The 24217-nt window shown below is 36.5% G+C and overlaps 1 protein-coding gene across 2 annotated transcripts in view; it reads left to right on the forward strand.

Moving 5' to 3' along the window:
- The window catches only part of trpc1 (transient receptor potential cation channel, subfamily C, member 1), a 100908-nt gene that overhangs the window by 32350 nt on the left and 44341 nt on the right, over positions 1-24217 (forward strand). The window contains exons 6-11 of one of the 2 annotated variants that reach the window (XM_039760430.1): positions 3133-3328; positions 4557-4638; positions 4816-4893; positions 8905-9044; positions 17095-17238; positions 19444-19619. In XM_039760430.1, the coding sequence (XP_039616364.1) occupies positions 3133-3328; positions 4557-4638; positions 4816-4893; positions 8905-9044; positions 17095-17238; positions 19444-19619 (816 nt within the window). Of the gene's footprint in view, positions 1-3132; positions 3329-4556; positions 4894-8904; positions 9045-17094; positions 17239-19443; positions 19620-24217 lie in introns of both variants that reach the window. The other variant, XM_039760422.1, reaches the window with a different exon arrangement.

Raw genomic sequence — 24217 nt, forward strand, 5'->3', positions numbered from 1 at the left:
AGTCAGTAAACTGGAGAGTGAGTTGTGATTGCAAATTATTGTACATGAGGTATGCCCAAAAAGTGATTTAATTTGACGCATTACAGAGAATACACATTCACATATAATAAGGGTTGCCTGTACCAGAATCACCAAATGTGAGTAGTATCAGAAACAATTATTTTGTGTGTGCCTCCCACTTCATTTCGTACTTTTCTAACTCTGGAAATTGCATGCATGACCTCGTGACTGTGACCCATCTCTTTTGTATGACTCACTTCCTAAATGTCTGTTGCTTGGAATTCCTGGTCACGACATGTAAGGGTAAAACTCATGATTAGACACACTTATGAAGCATCATAAAATGTTCTAGTAAACTGATTTGACAAGACACAAAAATTATGAGATGATAGTGGGTTCTTTACATACAATATGATGTTAAACATACGTTAAACATAAACATGTAGAGAATTGACCAAAGCAAATGACTTGTAATTGCATGTTAGAAACATTCAGGAGCTTGACCACACCAAATATTGAGGTGTGATGGTCTACTTTTGAGAATTACTGCTCTATAGATAATTCAAAGTACAGTAAAGCTGTTTTACTTAAATTAATGCTATGCTGTTTATTTGGATTTAACATAGTGTAAGGCTACATAATTAATTGTATATTAATCAAGATTACAATTGCAACTGCCACAAAATACTAATTGTGGAAAGTGGTGATTACTGCATTCCATTTCAATTTTCCCCGTTTTTCAGAGATCGAGCTAACTCTGTTACAGACTGCTCTAAACAGCAAATGAGTGTTGTAGTCAAGCGCCAACACCTTAACTAAGCGTGAGTGCATTGGCAAATCAGAGGCACTCACATCATAGAACTAACTGCTACTTTTTTGGAGTGTGATCCCAAACAACATCTTGTTGTCTGCATATATTTCTTTGCTGTTTTCAGTACCACTCAGAAAAATTGAGTAGTGTTGAACCTAGATCACCTATTACTTTTTAGATGTTTAAGTACTGAAACAAAGAAAATTGTCTATAATTTGAAAACATTTTGTTTTCAAAGGTTTACTATGAAAACTGATAAACCACTTCATGCAAATATTTATAAAGTCATTTAAAATTCAACCACTTAGTCTAGTATGAAGAGTGCATGAAAGCTAAGCAAGCAGTACAAACTCCCAATAGTCTTAAATCCATGACTCAGATAGTCATTACTTGCTTACACTAATGCATTTCCTTATCCCTCAGGCTGTTGAAAGTAATATGAGATAGCAGAGAGTTATTGTGTTTTATTTATGAAAAGACAAGGCTCTGATTAACACTGTGCTTAACAAAGGTGTTAAAAATGATCATCACTCAGGGTAAGAAATCTGCTCTGCACTTATTCTTTTTATGTTAGGGTCAGGCAAAAATTAAAATAGATCTTAAACATGTAGCACTTTATGTAACTACAACCGATTGTGGTTGCGTAGAGCTATTGAAACATGCCTGAACATAACGGTTCATTATACTGATGAGGAATATACAGTATGCTAAAAAAGCAGATGCAGTGCTGCTTCTTTAAATGAACGTGACTTTCCTTGCAATACTTTCCTTAAGAATGGGGAATGTTCAAGCAAATTATAGAAAAAAAAGTGATCTAAATCCGTTAAGTAGTTCCCTTGTTCGCTAACTAAGCGGTGTTAAGGTTATGCCCCGAGGCAGACACGTGAGTGAGGAAGGCAGCAGCCCCCCTCCTCGCAGCCCATTGAGTCTTTCTTGGATTTGCGCTAATAAATTGGTAGAAGAAGCAAACTATGATACTTACTGCGATGAGAAAGTCGCAAAATCAACGGAATGTTCAAGCAAATTATAGAAAAAAACCCAATCTAAATCCGTTAAGTAGTTCTCTCGTGAAAAGTGGACAGACATACAAACGGGTCTAAAAAAACTATATGAAATTTCGCACTTGGACCACGAAATTTTTAAAGCCGTAGCGTTAGCGAGCACCTATGGACCTAAGGGTAACCTACATTCCAAATTTCAAGTCCCAAGACCTCATGGTTTGGGAGATTTCGTGATGAGTGAGTCAGTGGTATTTGGCTTTTATATATATAGATTATTACATTTTTAAGCTTTTACATACCTGTACAACAACCAGGTTGTATTTACAATAACTTCTTACTCTTACATTACTGTCATTTAAGACTTTATTATATAGTTTTGATTTGGAATATATATATCCAGCATTTATTTTCATAATACAGCAGAATCCAAATTTAATATTTTCATGTTTAACAATTTCCTGCATTTTACATTTTTAAATTAGTTGCAATGATGATGATTGGTTTTTCAGACATAACATTTGGTTTGAGAAAAATAAATGTTTGTGTTACACTTTTATTTTATAAATATTTGTGTATCAGTAATTTACTGAATGTATTGTATTAAAAACAGTAACCCAAATTTTTTTAATATGTATGCTGTATTTTTTATTGTAAAAAATAAAAAAGAAACATTATTAAACACTACATTTTTTATTTCTCATCTAGTCTAGCATTTAGCAATTTCATATTACAATTTTTAAGTGGTTCTCTGCAAAATGGAGATTCCACTACATTGTGTGTAAACATTATGCAGTTGACAAGACAAGGTGCATATTTAATTGTACTGTTAATGGAAAGCAATTATTGCAATTATAATATCAAAGGCAGTAATCATAAAGTATTACTATTGTCATAATCTTGCACCCATAGCATTGTGGTGCAGTTCTTAGCACTACTATTTAGTTCCAGGGGTTCATGTAGAGTTTATATGTCTTCTCCATGGTTCTGTGGGTATTTTCAGACATGTCATATTTCCTTCTAAACCCATGACATTCAGGTTAGACTAAGCACCATTTCAAAATTAACAAACCTCTGACCGATTGTATGTATTTGTGTGACCGTGCCCTGTCTCAGTCAACACATTATTCCCAATGTTGATTGGATAGACTCAAGCTCATCACCACCCTTATAATGGAACAAACAAGAGAAGGATATGGATGTATAGATTAAAGTTGTTGTTTGTAGTAAATAAACTAATATTTAACCTGAACTATTTTTTACTACTATTTTTCAGCTTTGTTGTGCTTTTTTTGTAAATGAAGTTTATCATTTTTATGACAGAACTGATTATGAAGAGCTGGCAAAGCAATGTAAGATGTTTGCAAAAGACCTTCTTGCCCAGGCTCGCAATTCAAGGGAACTTGAGGTGATTTTAAACCATACCTCAAGCGAGGAGCCTGTGGACAAACGGGGCCTCCTGGAGGAGCGAATGAATCTGAGCCGTCTTAAACTGGCCATTAAATACAACCAAAAAGAGGTTTGTCACTTTTTCAAACAATCACCGTAAGATAACTGGACAGAGGAAACAAGGAAAATCTTGGTTTATCTGAAGAATGGAATGAGAACAATGGTGTATGATTCTAATAAACACAGTGTTTCTATTTACAATCATCTCAAAAAAGAAAGAAGAAAAAATGCATTTTACATTTGTAAGCATTTTTATTATAGTAATAAATCATTTTTAAAGATATTTTCAAGAAATGTTCAATTAAGTGTCATGTCTGTTTTAAGTTATTTGTAACTTGTGAATGATATAAATAGTATTTCTAACCAAAATACTACCTATACCTTTTTATCATTGAATATTACAAAATGTCATAATTGATTAGTTTTAAGTTTTAGATTAATACTGGGGTCATACTGCTTTCATGTATACTGTATATACATGAACTTGAGAAAAAATAGAAATGTAAATAACAAACTGGTTAAGTTTGCAGATGATAATAAGCTAGATAGATTTGTAGACAGTTTAATATCACCTGAATCATCACAGATGGACCTGGACAAAATCCAGACTTGTGGAAAATTAGATTTATTGTAAGTAAATGTTAAGTATTGCACAAGGGAAGTATAAGTATTAGGTTTGAATACATAATGGGAGGTATGAAACCTGAAAGCATACCTTATAGGAAAGATTTTTTTTTCCTTTTAGCTGAGGCAATGTTAATGTCTTGCTTTCACTTGCTGCCACGTATTGTGAATAAAAATTTCTGTCCCTCCCGCTAATGAAAAACGGAAGTATGTTTAATCCACAACTTTCATTACTTTGAGCAGACACTGGAATAGTATGATTCACTATGGCCGCCACTCATAAAGGTAGCAAAATGTGAAATTTTTAAATTTTCTTAATCTAGAGTTGCAGTGGACCAAAGCCCATCCAGTGTCATGTAACAAATAATTTCTGGGTCATTGCCAAATGTGGTGAAAACTAATTTATTTTATTTACTTAGCATTCTCTGTCAGTGTTGGTTTAAGCTAAAGCCAGATGTTATAACATATTATGTTAGGAAATGAAAAGAAGGAAAGTAAACATTTACTTGAAGTTAATTACTAATATTTCAGTAGCATTTTTAAGTTTTTATAAGATTTGCACAGTGCTTTGGAAGAATACTACTTAATGCAGTTGTGCATTTTTTGTTTATAAAGTAGCAAAATATTTTAATAATGTAGTATATCTCACTTTTTCTCTCTTTTTCTGTTTAAAGTTTGTTGCCCAGTCAAATTGTCAACAATTTCTGAACACTGTCTGGTTTGGACAAATGGCTGGTTATAGGCGAAAGCACACATGTAAGAAGATCCTGACTGTCCTAACTGTGGGCCTCCTTTGGCCAGTTCTGTCTGTCTGCTACTTCTTGGCACCCAAATCCAGGGTTGGACAAGTCATCCATACTCCTTTCATGAAATTTATAATACACAGTGCATCATATTTTACGTTTCTTCTTCTACTCAACCTCTACTCTTTAGTTTACAATGAAGATAAAAAGAACACAATGGGCCCTGCTTTAGAGATGATAGACTATCTCCTCATTGTTTGGATTGCTGGTAAGTGCAGCATGTTCAGATACTTTGGTGTTTTATGAAGAAAAAAAAACTAAAAGAAAAAAGTTAAGAGCAATAGACCTGAAGAATTGAATGTGCAGTTGCAAGTAAAGTGTTATGAATTAGAAACATATATTTAATGTTAAGAAAAAAAAGACTAGCAAAGTAAAAGATCATTTTTGCAATATATGTTACATTTTAAATTAGTCCACCCTGGTCAGCTCATAGTCATTATACTTAGCAATAAGACATTTCTATAATGCAAGGGATTTTCAGTCTTGGCAATCATATGCATGTAACAAAGGTGATGTGTCCTAGAATGCGAATACATACTGTTATTTTATGGGCCTTATTTGAAGTTTTCTCCTTATAGGATTGTGATGTGCACTGTTGTGCATGTGCAGACAATTGTATATTATGCCTATATAATGATCATAGTGTGGAATAATTTATTTAACATTAGTAAGAGGCCTTCAATGGGTGATCCAAGAGAGTAATTAGGACATATCAGTAGTACCAGAAACAAAACAATGGCTAAAATCAAAGGTGAATAAGCAGAATACATGGAATCACAACAGGCAAATTTCAAAATAAGAAAGCAAAACCTAAAAATCAAAAGAAATAGCTTAGGAAGCTAATCTTCAGCTGAAAATATATTCTTTGAAATTAAAATACAAACTCCATGATAAATATATCTTGGTCTTTTATAACTGGGTTAATTGTGAGGTAAAATGAATGCGTGAATGAATGTATACAAACACACATGTACCCCAACAGTGTACTGCATCCTTGGACACAAAACATAAAATGGCACTGATGATTATGTCTCTAACAAAATTTCAAATAATACTGAAAAAAGTGTTCCTCACACATTTTGTTTTTGTTTTACTATAATATGCAGTTAAGTGAATTGTTCTGTGGAAGGACCCAAGCACTGTTGTGCTTGTGCAGACAATTAATTTTGTGCCTATACAATGATCAAGCAGGCGGCATGGTGGCGCAGTGGTAGCACTGCTGCCTCGCAGTAAGGAGACCTGGGTTCGCTTCCTGGGTCCTCCCTGCGTGGAGTTTGCATGTTCTCCCCATGTCTGCGTGGGTTTCTTCCCACAGTCCAAAGACATACAGGTTAGGTGCATTGGTGATCCTAAAATTATCCTTAGTGTGTGGGTGTGTGTGTGCCCTGCGGTGGGCTGGCGCTGGATTTGTTCCTGCCTTGCACCCTGTGTTGACTGGGATTGGCTCCAGCAGACCCCCATAACCCTGTGTTAGGATATAGCGGGTTGGAGAATGACTGACTGAAAATGATCAAGCAATTACCCTCTAGCCTTAAATAATATTTTATAAATTAGTATTGCTTTTTGAAAAACCATCAGAAGAAACCCTCATTCCTGTGACTCAACAAATACCTTGAGCTGATTTAAGAATGTCATGAACTAATATATTTTTGCCATAATCTATCCTAGAGTTTATATACATGCTTGGCTTAATATGTATAGTAATCCTTCTCCTGCTTAGGAGTTGCGCTTTCTTTAATTATTACTCGTAAACAACAGATTTGGTTACTTAGTTTATTTCAAGGCAGAGCCCAAGTGGGTGTGGCCTGCTGCTGTCAGGATACTGAAAAAGTTTAGCAAAAAGTTGAGGGCCTAGTTAGTCCATAGATAACAAGGTCAAAACTCAAACAAACTTTGACACACTTTAAATCTGCATTGGATTAAGTGGGCTTAAAAATGCATAGATATAAGTTACTAAAGTGAATAGCATAAAAGACTCAATAACTGAATATTGGTTATCAGAAGCTTATGTAAATAATAAAGCAGATGACCTTAAATAAGCCTGCAGTGAGTGTTATCTAATAAATTACATTTCATGAGAATCTGAAAGTGAAAGACCAGGCCAGAGACAAATGGCATGCTGGAGGTGGAAGGCGGGGGTCAGGGTTATGACAGTGTGAGTGGCCACAGGCATGGGTTGACAAATGTCAACTGAATTGTTTGTATATATTTCCTCTGGAGACTCTAGTTCCCCCTGTAACATTCCAAAGACATGTTAATTGGAGGATCTAAACATGGCTCAGTGTGGAGTGACTGTGCAGGGCTAATTCCTGCCTTGTAAAAATTGCTGCTAAGACAGAGATAGTGAAAAGCACATTAAAAATAGATGGAGGAGTGAATCCAAATACTGGGCAATTATTATTAAACAACCATAATTTAGTAATGTCTAGTTAAAATTCAGATTCTTATTTTTGTAGTTTTAATGAAGTGCAAGCTTGAATTGTATGATATTGCTTTGAAGCTACAATATAACATATGAAACAGAAGCACATTCAACTGATACCTGCAATTGTAATAATGCTATTCCAGCTGTGTTGCTATTCTGACACAAAGCTATGCCCATTGCAAATTACTTTTACGTTTTTTTCAGACAGGCCGTACTGCTGTTTGGTGATTAGAAACAGACTACAGTAGTTTCGTTATCTTCATTAAAATACAAATCCAGGTTCTGCTACTTAAACAACTGCAGCATCTTTTTCATTTTGTGAGGTTGCTATGCAAGTCAGAATGATATCCTTTATTATTCAGGCATGACATAAGTATTACTGTACCTATAAAATGCAGTAAAATAAATACACTTACCAGTATTTTCATCATTAGGGAAGAGCATGATCTGATTGTTAATTTGCCATGATCAAAACATTTTAGTTTATTGCTTTGGAAACATCATAAGAACATGAAATAACATTTATATCTAATCTTGTGTGTGTGGGTGTGTGTGTGTGCAGAACAGGGGGCAAGCATCTGATTTACGTTATGATAAATTGGTTTCTTTACTTGTCAGGTCCTATGTGCGACAAAAATATGCTCAAATGAGTTTCTTTAAATAAATGAGCAGGTTTTATTTCTGGTTTTTATTGTCATTATAGTGTGTTAAACTCAACTCCTGAACACAGAAATGTATTTCCAAAAATAACTGGTTAAAGGGAGACTTGAAATTATGTTTGGTTAAATATGAGCACAGTTGTAACACTCTTAAAAAAAAAAAACTTGATAAAACAGAAAAGGATCAGACATAATTTCTGTTGGTTTCTGTATGTAAATCAGCAACAGTTGGCTTGTCAAGTGTGTTGACTTTTTGTATCCACTGTATATTAAAAGCTTGAAGACATGTAGCTTGGACTATACCACTGTTCATAACTGTAGGTTTTGCTTTCTTTATCCTTAGTGGCATCAACACAGACCAACAGCCTTACTAGAAATTTTTAGAATCACTCAGCCATAAATATCTGAGAAATTACAGCTAAGCGGATTATACAGCTAGGAGTCTGGAATGAAATCTTGGCTGCCATGGCTCTTTTAACTGTTTGTTTTACAGAATGGGGCCATGAGAGTACATGCCTGACTGAAATATGTCATGAATCTGAAAATGAAGCTGTTCCAGAGTTCTTCTAAAGCTTCTCTCTACCTGTGTGCCTTTTTCTTCTGGTGTCTAGGTTTTATAATATATTTAGCATTTATATTTTAAATTGTAACATTAAATATTTTTTAAATTAAACAAAATGTATTGATGACTTTTAAAGATATCAACTTATATTTTGAAAAATGTTATTCTCCATTATTAGGTGTTAATCACATGTATCCAGGGTGTACTGCTATAGTCTTGAAATTATAGGTAGATACTGTATATTGAAACACTAATCTACTAACAGTAAACATGAACTTGTCCATTGTGCAAGTTTAAACAACAAGTAGACCCTATAATGGAAAGGCTTTTTGGAGTTTAAAACAAGTCCTTACTTCTATTAATTTTCTATTATTAAACTTTTTATGAGCAAATAAACTTTAGGCATCAGTTTTTAATGTGTATTTAAAACATCATTAGGGAACATTAATGCAATAGTACTTTGCTACTTCAGTGCATTTTAAAGTGACTTAAGTGCACAATTTACTCTAAGTAGAGACTTTTATGTATATTAGGAAGGACTTGTGGTAATGCTACCATTACTTATTTCTTTAGGAATGGTGTGGTCAGATGTGAAAAGGTTGTGGTATGAAGGGCTGGAAGATTTTCTGGAAGAATCTCGTAATCAGCTTAGCTTTGTTATGAACTCCTTGTACTTGTCAACATTTGCTCTCAAAATTGTGGCTCACAGTAAGGTGAGTAAATGTTTCTGCTCTGTGGAGATCATAGTTGAATTTCAAAGCTGCCATGTCATCTGTGAGTCAGACATTCTACAAGCCTCACTGGGAATAAAAACATCTCAAATAACAAATTAGAAATTTTGAAACATAATTTAAGATACAATACATGTTATCTTATAGAATGTACTACTAAAACTGTTGTTGTTTAAAACTATTCAGAAGCAGAAATAGGTTGACACTGGCAGTATCCTGTAAAAAAGTATGTTTAAAATTATGATGGATGAAGGCATATATGCCTCCATGGTCTTTAAAACTATATTGTCTGGAGGCTTGATTACACTGGGAAAATCGCAATAAAAATAAATATTTAATGCTCATGAATGTAAAATAAATTGAAGAGAATCCTATCTAGAACAGAGAAACTAGAACACACTACTCTAGTTAGGCGTAGGGGTGATTTTCAATGCAGGTGTCTGGTGGTCAGCTGTCCCATTTAGTTTTTCAATTTAGTTTATTTTTTTATATCACCTTTCACTGAGTGCAGGCACACAACATTGTGACAAGTTCTCAGGTAAAACGTAAGTATAGCTTAAAAAATTACTAAATATAGAATTAGTACATATTAAGAGACATGATTGTTAAAACATAAAGAAAATAATGTAGAAACTGGTTAACATAACTGGAAAACAACAATACCTGTCCATTAATTAATTATTGCAATACGGCCAGATGATGACGTAGAAGAGGAAAACAAAAACTCTAGGCTGTAGCATCCCTTGAGAAAATAAACCTCTCAGGTGTCCACGGTCAGTTGGAAGAGAGAAAACTCAAAAGACAACGTCAGACACAGTCACAGTGCTTCAGACCTCAGGCATTAATTACCCACCTCTTCCTGATCTTAGTAGTAAGTTGTGAGTCTTAAGCCTAGATTTAAAAGCTGAAACTGGATGGGCATCTTTTATGGTATATAAGCAGGCAGATCATTCCACAGCTTCAGAGCCCTGTAAGTCGGCTTGGGCTCAGCCCAAAAGTCTTTATGGATTCTGATGAACGTTGTGGGTCTGGTACAACACCAGTTGAGTGACAGTCAAGAATGTGGACACACTCAGGCATACTAAACCTTGGTAATGCAAACTTAACATTCAGAGTAACTTACAGTATGTGGTGGGAAGGAATCTGGAACATGTGCCAAAGACTGAAAAATACTGGTTAGATATAGTCGGACTAACCTCTTTGTGCACAGCATAGGTTGTCTCACTCCTGCTCTGGAATTTCCCACAGCAAAGGCCCTGAGCAGTTGTGTTTGTTGAGGAGTTAGTTTTAGTTCAGGTAGTCAGTAGGGTCGTCTCAAATATGAGTTGCAGAAATGAAGATTTTTACTGTTGTAATATACAGATTGCACCATATATAGTAACTAATTAATTTAATTTTCAATGACACCTGGATGATCAATAGTTACATCTATACTAATAAAAGGCAAAGCCCTCACTGACTGACTCACTCATTCATCACTAATTCTCTAACTTCCCGTGTATGTAGAAGGCTGAAATTTGGCAGGCTCATTCCTTACAGGTTACTTACAAAAGTTAAGCTGGTTTCATTTCGAAATTCTACGCATAACGGTCATAATTGAATCCTACTTATGTACATATATACGTCCATAGCCTGCAGCTCGGTCGCCGTATGAGATGGCGTTGCGTCCCCCATCACCACGCCTCCTACGTAGTTGGCTGCCTGCCTATATTGCGTCCCCCATCCCCACGCCTCCCACGTAATTGACTACCTGCCCATATAAGGCCGTCTGTCGCTTCGGTCTCTTCATTCCCTTCTTTGCTTCACCAAAGTATTCACGTCTCCCTGCTGATAACTGCAGCCTTTTTATTTAATCCACGGCTTTTCTGCTGTTTTATTGTTCGTTTATTACGATGCAAAGTTATCGATAAAGGCGGTTGTATGCTTACAACGCTTGACAGATGCCGAATGTCACTTCAACACAAGTCCTGCAAATACTAGCGTAATTGAAACAAACCATGAAACTCAAACTGATTATGACAGCAGCAATCCAAGCTGTGAGAAAACAGTAAAAAGGAGGCGTGTCAGATGTTGTGGTTCATTTTCTGATGCAGCTAGACAGAAATAACTTCGTGACGCTTCCGCCAAATACTCGCAGAAAAATCCACAAGTTAATAGACACGCTGTCGCTAAATACTCGCAAGCAAATCCACAAGTTCATAGAGACGCTGTTGCTAAATACTCGCAGGCAATTCCACAACTTAATACCAGGAATGCCTGTTAAACATCTTAGATTCACGAGTAGCGATTTGGGTAGTGAACACTTTGATGAATGAAACCTGTTATCTTTACAACGGTTGACAAACACGGAATGTAACTTGAACACAACACATCCTCCAAATACGAACCTAAATAAAAGAAATAGTGATAATCAAATCCTTGATGACATCAACACTCATAACAGTGACAAAACAATTGCACTGACAATCATGTTACGTTATTTTTAAAATGTTTCCTTTTCTTTTTCATAACTTATTTAACACACTGCTTCTCCACTGCGAAGCGCAGGCATTTTACTAGTCTGTAATAATAGATAGATAGATAGATAGATAGATAGATAGATAGATAGATAGATAGATAGATAGATAGATAGATAGATAGATAGATAGATAGTGTGGAAGCCGGCCCGGACACAGACAGGCGAACACATCAAAGTCACCCAACACACGTTTAATAACCTCCCAGACATCGTCCTTCTTCCACCCGACTCAAGTCATCATATGAAGGGAGGTGGCTTCTTTTATACACACCCGGATGTGTTCCAGGTGCTTCCTGGCAATCTTCCACCGGCACTCCCCAGTGTGGCTGAAGTACTGGCTGCATCCCCGGAAGCACTCCGGGTGTCCCTACTCCTCTTCCCCCAGCACTTCCAGACCTCCGGTCCTCCTGGGTGTCCCGGCCGGGTTGATCCCCCAGCCATCTGCGACAATAAATAGATAGATACTTTATTAATCCCCAAGGGAAAATTCACATACTCCAGCAGCAGCATACTGATAAAACAATATTAATTAAAGAGTGATAAAAATGCAATGCAAGTTAAAAAACGCAAGGAGAGAGTGCTAGGCTGGTATAACAGTCTATAATCTTCTATAGTGTTAACATTTACCCCACCTGGGTGGAATTGAAGAGTTGCATAGTGTGGGGAAGGAACGATCTCCTCAGTCTGTCAGTGGAGCAGGACAGTGACAGCAGTCTGTCGCTGAAGCTGCTCCTCTGTCTGGAGATGATACTGTTCAGTGGATGCAGTGGATTCTCCATGATTGACAGGTGCCTGCTCAGTGCTTGTCGCTCCACCACAGATGTCAAACTGTCCAGCTCCATGCCTACAATAGAGCCTGCCTTCCTCACCAGTTTGTCCAGGTGTGAGGCGTCCCTCTTCTTTATGCTGCCTCCCCAGCACACCACCGCATAGAAGAGGGTGCTTGCCACAACCGTTTGATAGAACATCTGCAGCATCTTATTGCAGATGTTGAAGGATGTCAGCCTTCTAAGGAAGTATAGTCGGCTCTGTCCTCTCTTGCACAGCGCATCAATATTGGCAGTCCAGTTTATTATCCAGCTGCACTCCCAGGTATTTATAGGTGTGCACCCTCTGCACACAGTCACCTCTGATGATCACGGGGTCCGGAAGGGGCCTGGGCCTCCTAAAATCCACCACCAGCTCCTTGGTTTTGCTGGTGTTCAGGTGTAGGTGGTTTGAGTCACACCATTTAACAAAGTCCTTGATTAGTTTCCTATACTCCTCCTCCTGCCCACTTCTGATGCTGCCCATGATAGCAGTGTCGTCAGGAAACCTTTGCTCGTGGCAGGACTCAGAGTTGTATTGGAAGTCCGATGTATATAGGCTGAACAGGACCGGAGAAAGCACAGTCCCCTGTGGCACTCCTGTGCTGCTGACCACAATGTCAGAACTGCAGTTCCCGAGACGTACATACTGAGGTCTATTCTGTCTGTAAGATAGTCCACGATCCATGCCACCAGGTATGAATCTACTCCCATCTCTGTCAGCTTGTCCCTAAGGAACTGAGGTTGGATGGTGTTGAAGGCGCTAGAGAAGTCCAGAAACATAATTCTTACTGCACCACTGCCTCTGTCCAAGTGGGAGATGGATCGGTGTAGCATTTAGATGATGGCACCCTCCGCTCCCACCTTCTCCTGGTATGTGAACTGCAGAGGGTCGAGGGCATGGCAGACCTGTGGCCTCAGGTGGTGAAAAAGCAGCCGCTCCATGATCTTCATCACATGTGACATCAGAGCAACAGGCCAGAAGTCATTCAGCTCACCAGGACGTGAAACCTTTGGGACTGGGGTGATGCAAGATGTTTTCCAAAGCCTCTGGACTCTCCCCTGTTCCGGGCTCAGGTTGAAGATGCGCTGTAGAGGACTCCCCAGCTCCAACACACAGGCCTTCAACAGTCGTGGCAATACTCCATCTGGATCCACTTCTTTGCTGGCACGAAGTCTCCTCAGCTCTCTGCTTATCTGGGATGCTATAATTGTGGGTGGGGGGAAACTCTCTCCTATGCTGGTATCAGCAAAAGGATGGGTGGAGGATGCAGTACTCTGAGGTGAGAGTGGGTTAGGATGGTCAAACCTGCTAAAGAAGTTGTTCATCAGGTTTGCTCTCTCCACTTCGAGCTGCAGCCAGTGATGATCTTCATCCCATCCCACACTTCCTTCATGCTGTTATTCTGCAACTTCTGCTCCAGCTTTCTCCTGTACCGCTCCCTCGCTGCCCTGAGCTGGATTCTGAGTTCCTTCTGCACATGCTTGAGCTCATGCTGATCACCGCCTTTAAAAGCCCTTTTTTTCTGGTTCAAAAGGCCCTTAATGTCACTTGTAATCCATGGCTTATTGTTAGCATAGCAGCATACTATTCTTACTGGAACTACAATGTCCATACAGAAGCTGATGTAGTCAGTAGTGCAGTCAACAACCTCCTCAATGTTCTCACTATGTGACCCCTGCAGGATATCTCAGTACGTAGTTCCAAAGCAGTCTCTCAGAGCCTGCTCTGCCTCTCATTAAAACATAACTGTAGGAAAGTATTACCTAGTTTGTAGTGTCAGTTTGTTAAAATAATTATAAAAAAATATATTTACAAAAAAATAATGCTTTAGAGCAATATTTCTCATGCATACACACCTTACTGAGCAGCCACACACAAAACAGCAGCAGTTGCTGTTGCCAAAACCATCTAATTGATGTGCCCTTCCTCAGTCGTTTTGCTCAACCCAAATACACAAAGGAGTTAGGTTTTGTTGTGATTGAGCTGTATGTATTGTGAAAATTATGTATGCCAAACATCACATATATGATGTTACTTCAGAATGAAGCATTTTGCATGAGAAAAAAATTCAAACATGAGGTAGACCAATTAAAATTTATCAGGAGAGCAGTAGCAAAATATGAAAGGCAAAGTAGTGTGTTCAAAACCCTAAGCAGTTCTAAAATTAGGATATCAGAACACAGCTATGCACTCTCACAATGTATTGTCAAATACAGAAAAACATTTACAGATGGAGAGTACGTGAAAGAAGCCTTTGAAAAGATTTTCCCATTTCAGCAAGAACTGTTGAGAATCTAGATTTCCAAAATGACATACTGTAAATATCTGTTTCCAGCATTCAGTAACACTGACAGATTCACCAGTGTTCAGTGTGGCTGTGGATGAAAGTGTACATATCAACAACATCTTACTGTATGTCTAGCTAAGATTCTGCAATGGAATTGGCATAAGAGAGGAACTTTGCTACTTCAGGTGTTTGTATAGAATGCCTAAAGGAGATGACATGGCAAGAGCTTTTACTGCCCATTTTGAAAGTATTTGGCAATTTTGAAAATATTGGCATAACAACAGACAGTGCCTCTGCTATGGTGGGGAAACAGAGGAAGCTAGAGAATTTAATTGAAAACCAGATTAGTCACCCAGTCATGAAGTTTCATTGTATTATTCACCAGGAAAACCTACTATATGTGCCAGAAAAAAGTCTGATTTCAATGCTGTGGGAATTGTTAAGTTTCTTATCATTTAGTTGTAATTAACCCACCAACAGTTTCAATTACTACTGGAAGAGATGAACAGTGTTTGCCAGCACTTGCCTCTGCAATGCCCTGTGATGCAAATCAGTGGCAGGAAGGTTTTGCAATGATATGTAGAGTGCTTTGATGGGATCCATGTGTTTTAAAAAAAGAGAAGGGTTTGAACTACCTAAAGGTAGAGGATGAGGTAAATATACTAGTAAAACATATATTTTTGAGAAACATTATAGGACATCTCAACACATTTAATCTGCAGTGACAAGGCCAGGCCAAACTGTATCACCTTTATCTGATGCATGGAAGGCATTTTTGATGAAAATTGAAGTATTCCCTTGTGATATTCAAACTTGAACCTTTCGTTATTTTAAACAAATGAGGGCTTTGCACATCTGCCTGTTAACCCCAATGACATATCTAAGATTTCAAGGCCCAGTATTTTCTCTTTTGATTGAACTGGAAAACTTTGAGGAGAAAAACATAGCTTTACCCCTGTCAAAATGTTGTTACCACAATTTTCACCATGAAAAATGGACTGAAAGTGATGATGGTGATGAATATGTAGAACATACTTTGTTTGCTGAGGCCGGTATAGGAAAAAATTACATTTTTTGAGTGTGATAAAATGTATCCTTTAGTGATCCTAAGAAATGGTGGAAGAGGGACATTTAGAATCAATTCAATCAGATTCTCAGAAAAGGAGTAGAATTTAGCCATGCATAGAATACATTTAAATTCTATATGCATCAAGCATTCCATTAATTCAACTAAAATACTTTCATCAGTCATGTATATCTTTTTTAAAATTGTCAGAATTGTACCCAGGGGAAAGTTCAGTTTGTGATTGTTGCCATCTAGCTCCAGCATCACAAAGCCATATGTTTTGGAAATGCACTAGATTACCCTTACCCTAATTTGGACAAAATTCTTTACATACTTATCTAACAGCCTCAGTATCACAGTCACTCCTAATACATTATTGACAATATTGGGTGTACTCCTGGATGGCATTAAAGTGCATAGGGAGAATGGTCTAGACTACCCTACTAGCATGTAGAGTTATCTTATTTAACTAGAAGAAACCCAACCCTCATCCTATAACTCAGTGGGTAAGCGATGTTCTATACTATTTCAAATAACAGAAAATGTAATTCTGTCTTTTAGAGGATATGGACAAACCTTTTTTAAAACATGGCAAGAATTCATTAATATTATTTTGGAATAAGCATGCTGGGTCTGTGATTTAGTCTGTTATGCTATTGTTCTATTATATTTTAAAAAGTTCGATTTTTCTTAAGATTTAGATTTTTCTTTTTTTCTTTCCTTTTGCTTGCATCTTTCTTCTTTTTCTCTTTCTCTTGGGTAATGTTTGAATTTTGTTTTGCTTTTTTCCCTTTGTATTTCTGCTTTTTCTTTCTTTTCTCTGTACTGATTTTGAAGAATTTTTTTTACAAGTCTTGTTATTATTATTTGATTAAGTAGCATGCCATTGTAATCAGTAATGCTCTGTTTTTCAAAAATTAAATATTTAAAAAATGTATATATATAAATGTAACTGAATTTCTTTTAGAATTGTTGTTCACAAGACTATAAATGCCTTTAGAAATCTTATCACACATTTCTTATTTAATAGATCACTTTAAATTAACACATATCTGTTATTGTTTACTATTGGTCATTTCAATGCCTTTATCAGTAGCTGAATTTAGTGGTTTTACTATATACTCAAGGCTGAACTTATCCTGCAATTTGTTTTGCTTTACTTTGACGTAACCTTTATGCTCAATGCTTTTTTGACTATCCAAAAGAAATACTGCCTTGAAAGTGTGTTTATTGCTAAAATTAAACAATTACAAGAGTTCACTTCTGTTCATTTAAACATTTCAGCAATGTTCATTGTTTATGAATTCCAGACGTTTTTAGATGCTGTCAATTTTATCATCTCTTTGTTCAGTTTCCAGATATTGCAGACCGGAAGGACTGGGATGCTTTCCACCCTACTCTGGTTTCTGAGGGACTGTTTGCTTTTGCCAATGTTCTTAGCTATCTTCGACTGTTTTTTATGTACACCACAAGTTCTATTCTTGGACCTTTGCAGGTTATTCATCTACTTTAACTCGAACCTCTGTGTGGTTTTTTAATTATACGTACAGTGTTGCAAGCATTCTAAAATTATCTTCCAGATCTTTGAAAAAATTATTACCAATAAACAGTTCACTTTCTTGCATAATTGTTTTATATCCAAATGAATGAAATACATTAAATTAATGTAAGATTATTTTTCACTATATTTTACTGATTTTAAAGGTGGATTGCTATTTTTGGCCTGTGTCAGGCAAGACAGGTTTTGGCTCTCATTCAGCCCCTTATGGGATACTGCTGATGCATAAATTATATAAATAGATAAATTAGTTGTTAGCAGCAGGTATTTGAAATCAGGATTGTGTAAGCTCATAGATGCTTACACAATTGTTTTTTTTCAAACTGGCATTTCAGTGCTTGTTAGCATCCAGTGTTTTTTTTTTGTTTTGGGCTACAAAATGAATTACCTTGCATCACGTTCCACAAATGTCAGAAATGAGGCTGATAGTATAGAGCCATTTTGTTGGTTAGCACACTCACAATGTTTGCATACCTTATGGCTGAAAACGTCTTAAATCTTCACAGTTTCAGCAGAGCTACATGAAGAAAAACTCAATCTACCTTTACATTTTTGGAACTTTCTTTTTTATTACAGCATTGGCAGCATTGGGTATAAAGTTGGAAATAAACCTAGATGGGATGCCATTGCAAGACATACTGATATATATTCCCACACTATGCCAATTTGTTGTTGACCAGTTAATCTAATGTGCATATCTTTGAAATGTGGAAGGAACAAAAAAGTATGAATTCTGAGTACAAAATCAATGTGCCACAACTTGTTTTCACTCTTTAGAAATAAAATGAAGTGAATGAGTGGGTGTGTCTTATCTGATAACTAAACATAAATTTAATATGTGAAACAGATGCATTTATTATTTTTCAATGATTTGCAAATTTTTACTTTTTAAAATTTTAATGGTGTTTGTGTTGAAATACACAATGTAACTTTTTTGATAGGAATTTCCAGCATCATTTTGTGCAACAGGTAAACCTTAATGTGAACCCAGAAAAAAGTTGTTTGTTAGCCTTTAGCATACTAGACTGACCATTTTAAAAATATTTGATGGATATTCCATATTTTTATACCTGCTCAATCGCTTCATTCACAGGCGTACACTGAAGCTTTTGTTATATGAACTTTCTCTGTGTCCATGACAGGCATTTACAGTCTTTTCCAAAAATAAAAAGCTGCAGTAGTAATTATGTGTGTATGTATCTATATACAGTTCACTGTGTGTGTGTGTGTGCATGCATATATATATATGTATTCTATTTATACTGTATATAGGTAGACTAACTCATGCACATTTTGCAATAGAAATGTTCTCATTAATAAAGTCATCTGTTGTTTTAGTCTATACACACAATTTAATGTCCAAAGTATGCAGACTCACAAATGAATTACTCACCACTGCAGTTGGGAAGTGACTTATGTGGTTTGTTTTACTTCATTGAATCATTTGTGAGAAAAAAATGTTATTATGAAAAGGCTTCAGTAGTCATCTGAAGGACAGTGTCTGATCAGTTTTAATATTTTTTTGGCTTAGAATTAGCACTTATACATAATGCTATACTTTCAATATGTTCCTCCTTTTTGTCACATTGCACTCTAACTGCTGTTCAAAATTAAATTGATGATAGTGGAGAAAAGTGTATCTTTAATAAGGTTCTCAGACAGTGAAGCACTATAGGTAACACTCAGTTCTAGAGTGTGCAGTTTGTACTTTCTCCCTTTGTCTACATGGGTTTCCTTACAAAATGTCCACAAAATTGAAAATCATGCAATTTATAATGAATAGAGCCAGCAAAGGTTGTTTCCTGTCTTGCATCTAGTGCCATCCAAGGCCTTCAATTAGATTAACAGATTTTAGTAATGTATGTATGTGTGTATGAATAATGGCTCAGTGATAATACTTACACACCCCACACTCATAGGCTGTGGAAAGAAAGTAGACTAAAGATGGATTTTTTCACAATTCATCAAGCATATAGAACAATTGTTAAAGAGGCTCATAGTAAAGAGCCATTTTATTGGTTAGCATACTCAGATTGTTTGCATACTTTACGGATCAAAACATCTTAAATCTCTACAGTTTTAGGAGAGCTCCCTGTATGGTGTAGCCTTCTCATTTGATTTCATGTGTTTTTTTTTAACTAGATCTCAATGGGACAGATGCTTCAGGACTTTGGTAAATTTCTTGGACTATTTCTTCTTGTTCTGTTTTCCTTCACCATTGGTTTAACTCAACTTTATGACAAGGGATTCGCCAACGAAGGGGAGAAAGACTGTGCGGGCATCTTCTGTCAGCGACAGAGCAATGATACATTCCATTCGTAAGTGTTTATAAGAATATATACTAGTTGCCCAAGGAATTTACTTCTGAATTGCAGTGTCAGGGTTATATGAAAAAAAACGCTTTGCAGATGAAGATTTAGTTTGAATCCAATGAATCTCAAAGCCAGACAAGAGTTGGGTCTAACAGGCAAAATTTCACAAAAGGAATCAAAGGAGTTGTTCTGTGTTAGGCAATTGGTAAGAAAAGTTGCTTCAATGATTTCAGACCTTTTATTTTACCTTTAATTAAAACAAACACCGGTTGCCTAAGTGTGGACAGTAAGTGGGCTTGTGTGAAGTACAGCAGCTCACATTTTCAATTGTAAAAAGAACAGATAAAGAAGAATTTCAAATTTCTGCTTAGTAAACAATAGGCTTGTTAGCTTAACACTAGAATTACCAGAGCCTACGAGAAAACTCGTAAATCCGGCCCACTTTAAATCCGTTCGCACCTCTCCATCAGCATCTCTGTCCTGTAAATGTGCCGATTAAGACAAGCAGCAAGCAACCGGCTGTTCCATCCCCCACCGTCGCAGAACAATGACTAAGTTCTCCCAGCTCGTGCCTTGTTTGATTATCTGGGAGTGAGTGAACTGCTGGAGTTTTAGAGTGGAAATAATAGATTGTTATTTGGAACACATGCATTTCATGTGTGTTCTGTTTCTACAGTAATCTGTGTAAACACATTGTTAAAACAGAAACTTTTTCATATTTTAGTAATAAATGTTACAAAATGTAGGCATAAACTATAGAATGTGTGAAGCCTGAAGTCCAAAGATCAAATAAACACTTTCACAAAAGGTTCAAGGATGCTACAACAGCTTCCGTGGCGTAGCGGTAGGATTTGCTGACTTGTAATCAAGGGGCCACCGATTCAATCCCCACTGCCTCCTATATTTGTCGCTTTCAGTAGTGAGCTGGTCTTATTGTTAAAATTATGCAGTACACACATACATTTGGTTTGCGTCTGTAACAGAGTGTGTACATTTATAGTACTGTACTTGTAAAAGTTACCTTTTATTTTCACTTTTATTCTCTCACTCACGATCAGGATCCATACTGCCGCCCTAGGGATCCGACACTATTAGTTTTTATTTGAAACTGGGAATAACTGTAGATGTGAGTAGTGTTTTGAGGCAATGGAACTGGACATTCTCTGATCTGGAGGGATAAAAGCTGACACACAAACACTGGTGAATCTGGCTTCTTTGTATCTCACTGTCATTTTGTTTCTGCGAATATTCTGCGACGGGGGGGATGGAATAGCCGGCTGCTTGCTGCTTGTCTTAATCGGCACATTTACAGGACAAAGACGCTGAGGGAGAGGTCCGAACAGATTTAAGGTGGGCCGGATTTAAAAGTTTTCTCGTAGGCTCTGGTAATTCTAGTGTTAACAGTAAAATTTTCTATTGGATTTGTAAGCATTAAACACATTAGCTTTGTATCTTCTTGATAAACATCTTAAGAATATTTTATATATTTGCAGCTTTTATAAAGTTTTGTATGTGCTTATTATTTATTGTATGTGTCATCCAGTTCAGGTTTTGGTAAGAAATAAGTATTGAAGTGATAATCCATATTTGTAATTACACCTCACGAATTAGAAATGTCTTAACTGGTACACTGGAAAATATATGTATAAAAATAGTAAATGTGTATTTTAACAGCAAAATATCTGTAGTACGATTAAAGATTAAAAATGATTAAACCATATAAGTGCAAGTATATTTACATCAATATGTTTTGCTCTTACAACTGCTTTTCTTAGAATTATGTGTGCATATTGGAAAACACCACAAAATGGTGCTCACAAGATGAACAAAATGAAAATGCAAAAGTGGTTAATAACAGCATTATTATCTGTATAATAAAATGTAAACAAAAGATATTCTGGGATAATCTATTAGGAAAAGAAAAGAAAGGAAAGAGATTGTGATGTCATTTAGAAGGTGAGGTACATGAATGTCTCAGTCACAAACCAAGACCTTTGTTCTGGACTATAACCCCATTAATCAGCAAAGTAATAAACGTGAGCACTTTTATGCAAAGTGCCTAAAATTGCACATTACATTGCATATCAATATATAAGAATTTCTTAATCTCTGGGTCAACCAGAGGACACAAACACAGAAGTGATGTGATAGTAATGGTCTCTCCATGAATATAGTGCTTCATGTATGTACTAATGTTTATCTCTTAACTCAGTGAGCTCTTCTGTGTCACTGGACTGAACTGACAAGGGAGCCTGGAAGAGCATGCACAATATAATTAGCTGCTGTTATTTCTACAGTGTCTTCACTGTTGTTTTCTTGTGGTTTGGCCTTTTAGCTCTTTCAACCCACAGGTCAAAGAATTGTGGTAGAATCTGCTCATTGGTGTCGGTTTTGACTGTCTATATTTTTTTGCATAGAGGTTCTCTGTATCAGGTTATAATTTCTTTTTTCAGACTGTCGAAATCCCCCAGTGTTCCACTTTTAGCAGTAGGAAGGGGTGCAGTAAGATTAGCCCTTTCACTTTGTGGCTAATGGCATCTAGCCACAGCCTGTTGAAGCTTTTGACGTCCTCTTTATGTTCAATTGTTGTATATTGGGTCTCTCACATATCTTGCAGGCTCTGCTAAACAATATTGCTACTCAGCCTTCACCAGCATTTCCTGTTGGTTGGAAGCTTACACATGAGGTTGATGTATCTTTTCATCCATAGCTGAAGTGTCTCCAGTATGTTCTGGACAAAGCAATATAATGGTTTGGGTTTTGGTTGTCAAAAAACCCATTTAATTGCCCCATGGTAGTAAGAAAAAAAGCAGTGTTAAAAGTCTCAATGGTATTTCTTCCTACAAGTTGGTCTCGAAAGTGATATTCTCCTGCAGTTTTTTACTGGTTTTATCTGTGGACGCCATAAACAGAAAAGTTATAGGTGTGGTGGAAGTGATGTCACTGTTTTCTTTGAAGTGGTTCTTTGAGACTGAGTACAAAAGTGGAAAATGGGTTAGTGATGGGAGCCACATCCAAATCCATCCACATTATAACCTTTAAATCAGACCCTGTAAGAGCTTCATATGTGTGACATTAGATAACAGCAATTCACTTACAGTGTATGAGTCTTGCATGCTTGAAACCACATTACTCTTCTGACTGCTGCACATGCAGTAAACCAAGTAGTTCAGTGTGGAGTGCAAGCATTCTGAAATGAACCCCTTGCAAATAACAAGTGTAACAGGTACTGGTACAACACTTGATTGAACATGGTACTGTCTCCCTTCACTGTTTTTCTTGGGAGGGGGTCTATATCAAAAATCTGCATTAGTATATAATACATTTATTAAGCCACGCATCCATTTTTATAATTTGATTATTCTGTAGGGGCTTGTTAAAAGCCTGTGTCTAGCTTAGAATCAAAGTAGGGGCCACTTTGATAGTAGTTGTAGTAATATAAAATAGTATTGTTATATGCACATGCAAGACATTACCACTCCCTGTCACCTTTATAAACAAAAATGCAATGTCCTGAAAGCATTTTGGACAATTGTAAATGAGACAGATGTGCTCAATAAAAGATTTTAAGTTGAATAATTGTATGCTTTGTGCATATGGATCTAGAATGAATTCTATGCATGACTGCCTTCTACTCCTTTTCTGAGATGTTGAGTAAGACATCCTTTTTCCACTGTACTCTGGGAGCTTTGAAAGGAAGGGAGTTTAAAATGTTTTTATATGTTATAGAAATGCTGTCTGAATCCTCAAGACTGATCAATGTTTTTCCAGAATAGAAGTAGGTGGAAGGTGAGGAAAATTGGGCAGATTTTATTTAAACTTTCTAATTTGGAAATAGTGGAAAATTTGTGTTGATAGTAAGTTACATTTGGAGTGTAATTGTTTGTAGGATGCAAAGACATATCTGTCTACATATATCTAAGTGATTTAATCCTATATGTTTTCTAAACATTAAAAACTGTAAGTTTGAGAGGGTGGAAAAATGTGGTTATCATGCAGAGGTGCCACAGATAAAAGCTTCTCTATGTTGAAGTACTTCCTACATTGGTTCCATATTCTAAAAGAATGAAGCATAACTGGATTATTAGTATATTGACGATAACTTGTATTTACTGGGGCACAAAGCAATTAATATAAAGAAGTACTGCAGGAGTTTAGCTTTATTGTGGATCAAGTCTGTGTGTGTTCATCTATTTGTGTTAATGCCCATGTTTTTATAGCTTGTATATTTGCCACCCAGTAATAAAATTAGGTAGCGGCATACCACCTTCTGCCTTAGGTCTTTGTAAGGTCGTCCTTTGGATACATGGATGTTTTGAATTCCAAATAAAAGAGGTTATGATTGAATCTAATTTTTTAAAAATGATTTGTTAATGTACAGGGTGGGCCATTTATATGGATACACCTTAATAAAATGGGAATGGTTGGTGATATTAACTTCCTGTTTGTGGCACATTAGTATATGTGAGGGGGGAAACTTTTCAAGATGGGTGGTGACCATGGTGGCCATTTGTAAGTCGGCCATTTTGGATCCAACTTTTGTTTTTTCAATAGGAAGAGGGTCATGTGACACATCAAACTTATTGGGAATTTCACAAGAAAAA

This window comes from Polypterus senegalus, chromosome 1 (genome assembly GCF_016835505.1).
Source record: "Polypterus senegalus isolate Bchr_013 chromosome 1, ASM1683550v1, whole genome shotgun sequence".
Lineage (NCBI taxonomy): Eukaryota > Metazoa > Chordata > Cladistia > Polypteriformes > Polypteridae > Polypterus > Polypterus senegalus.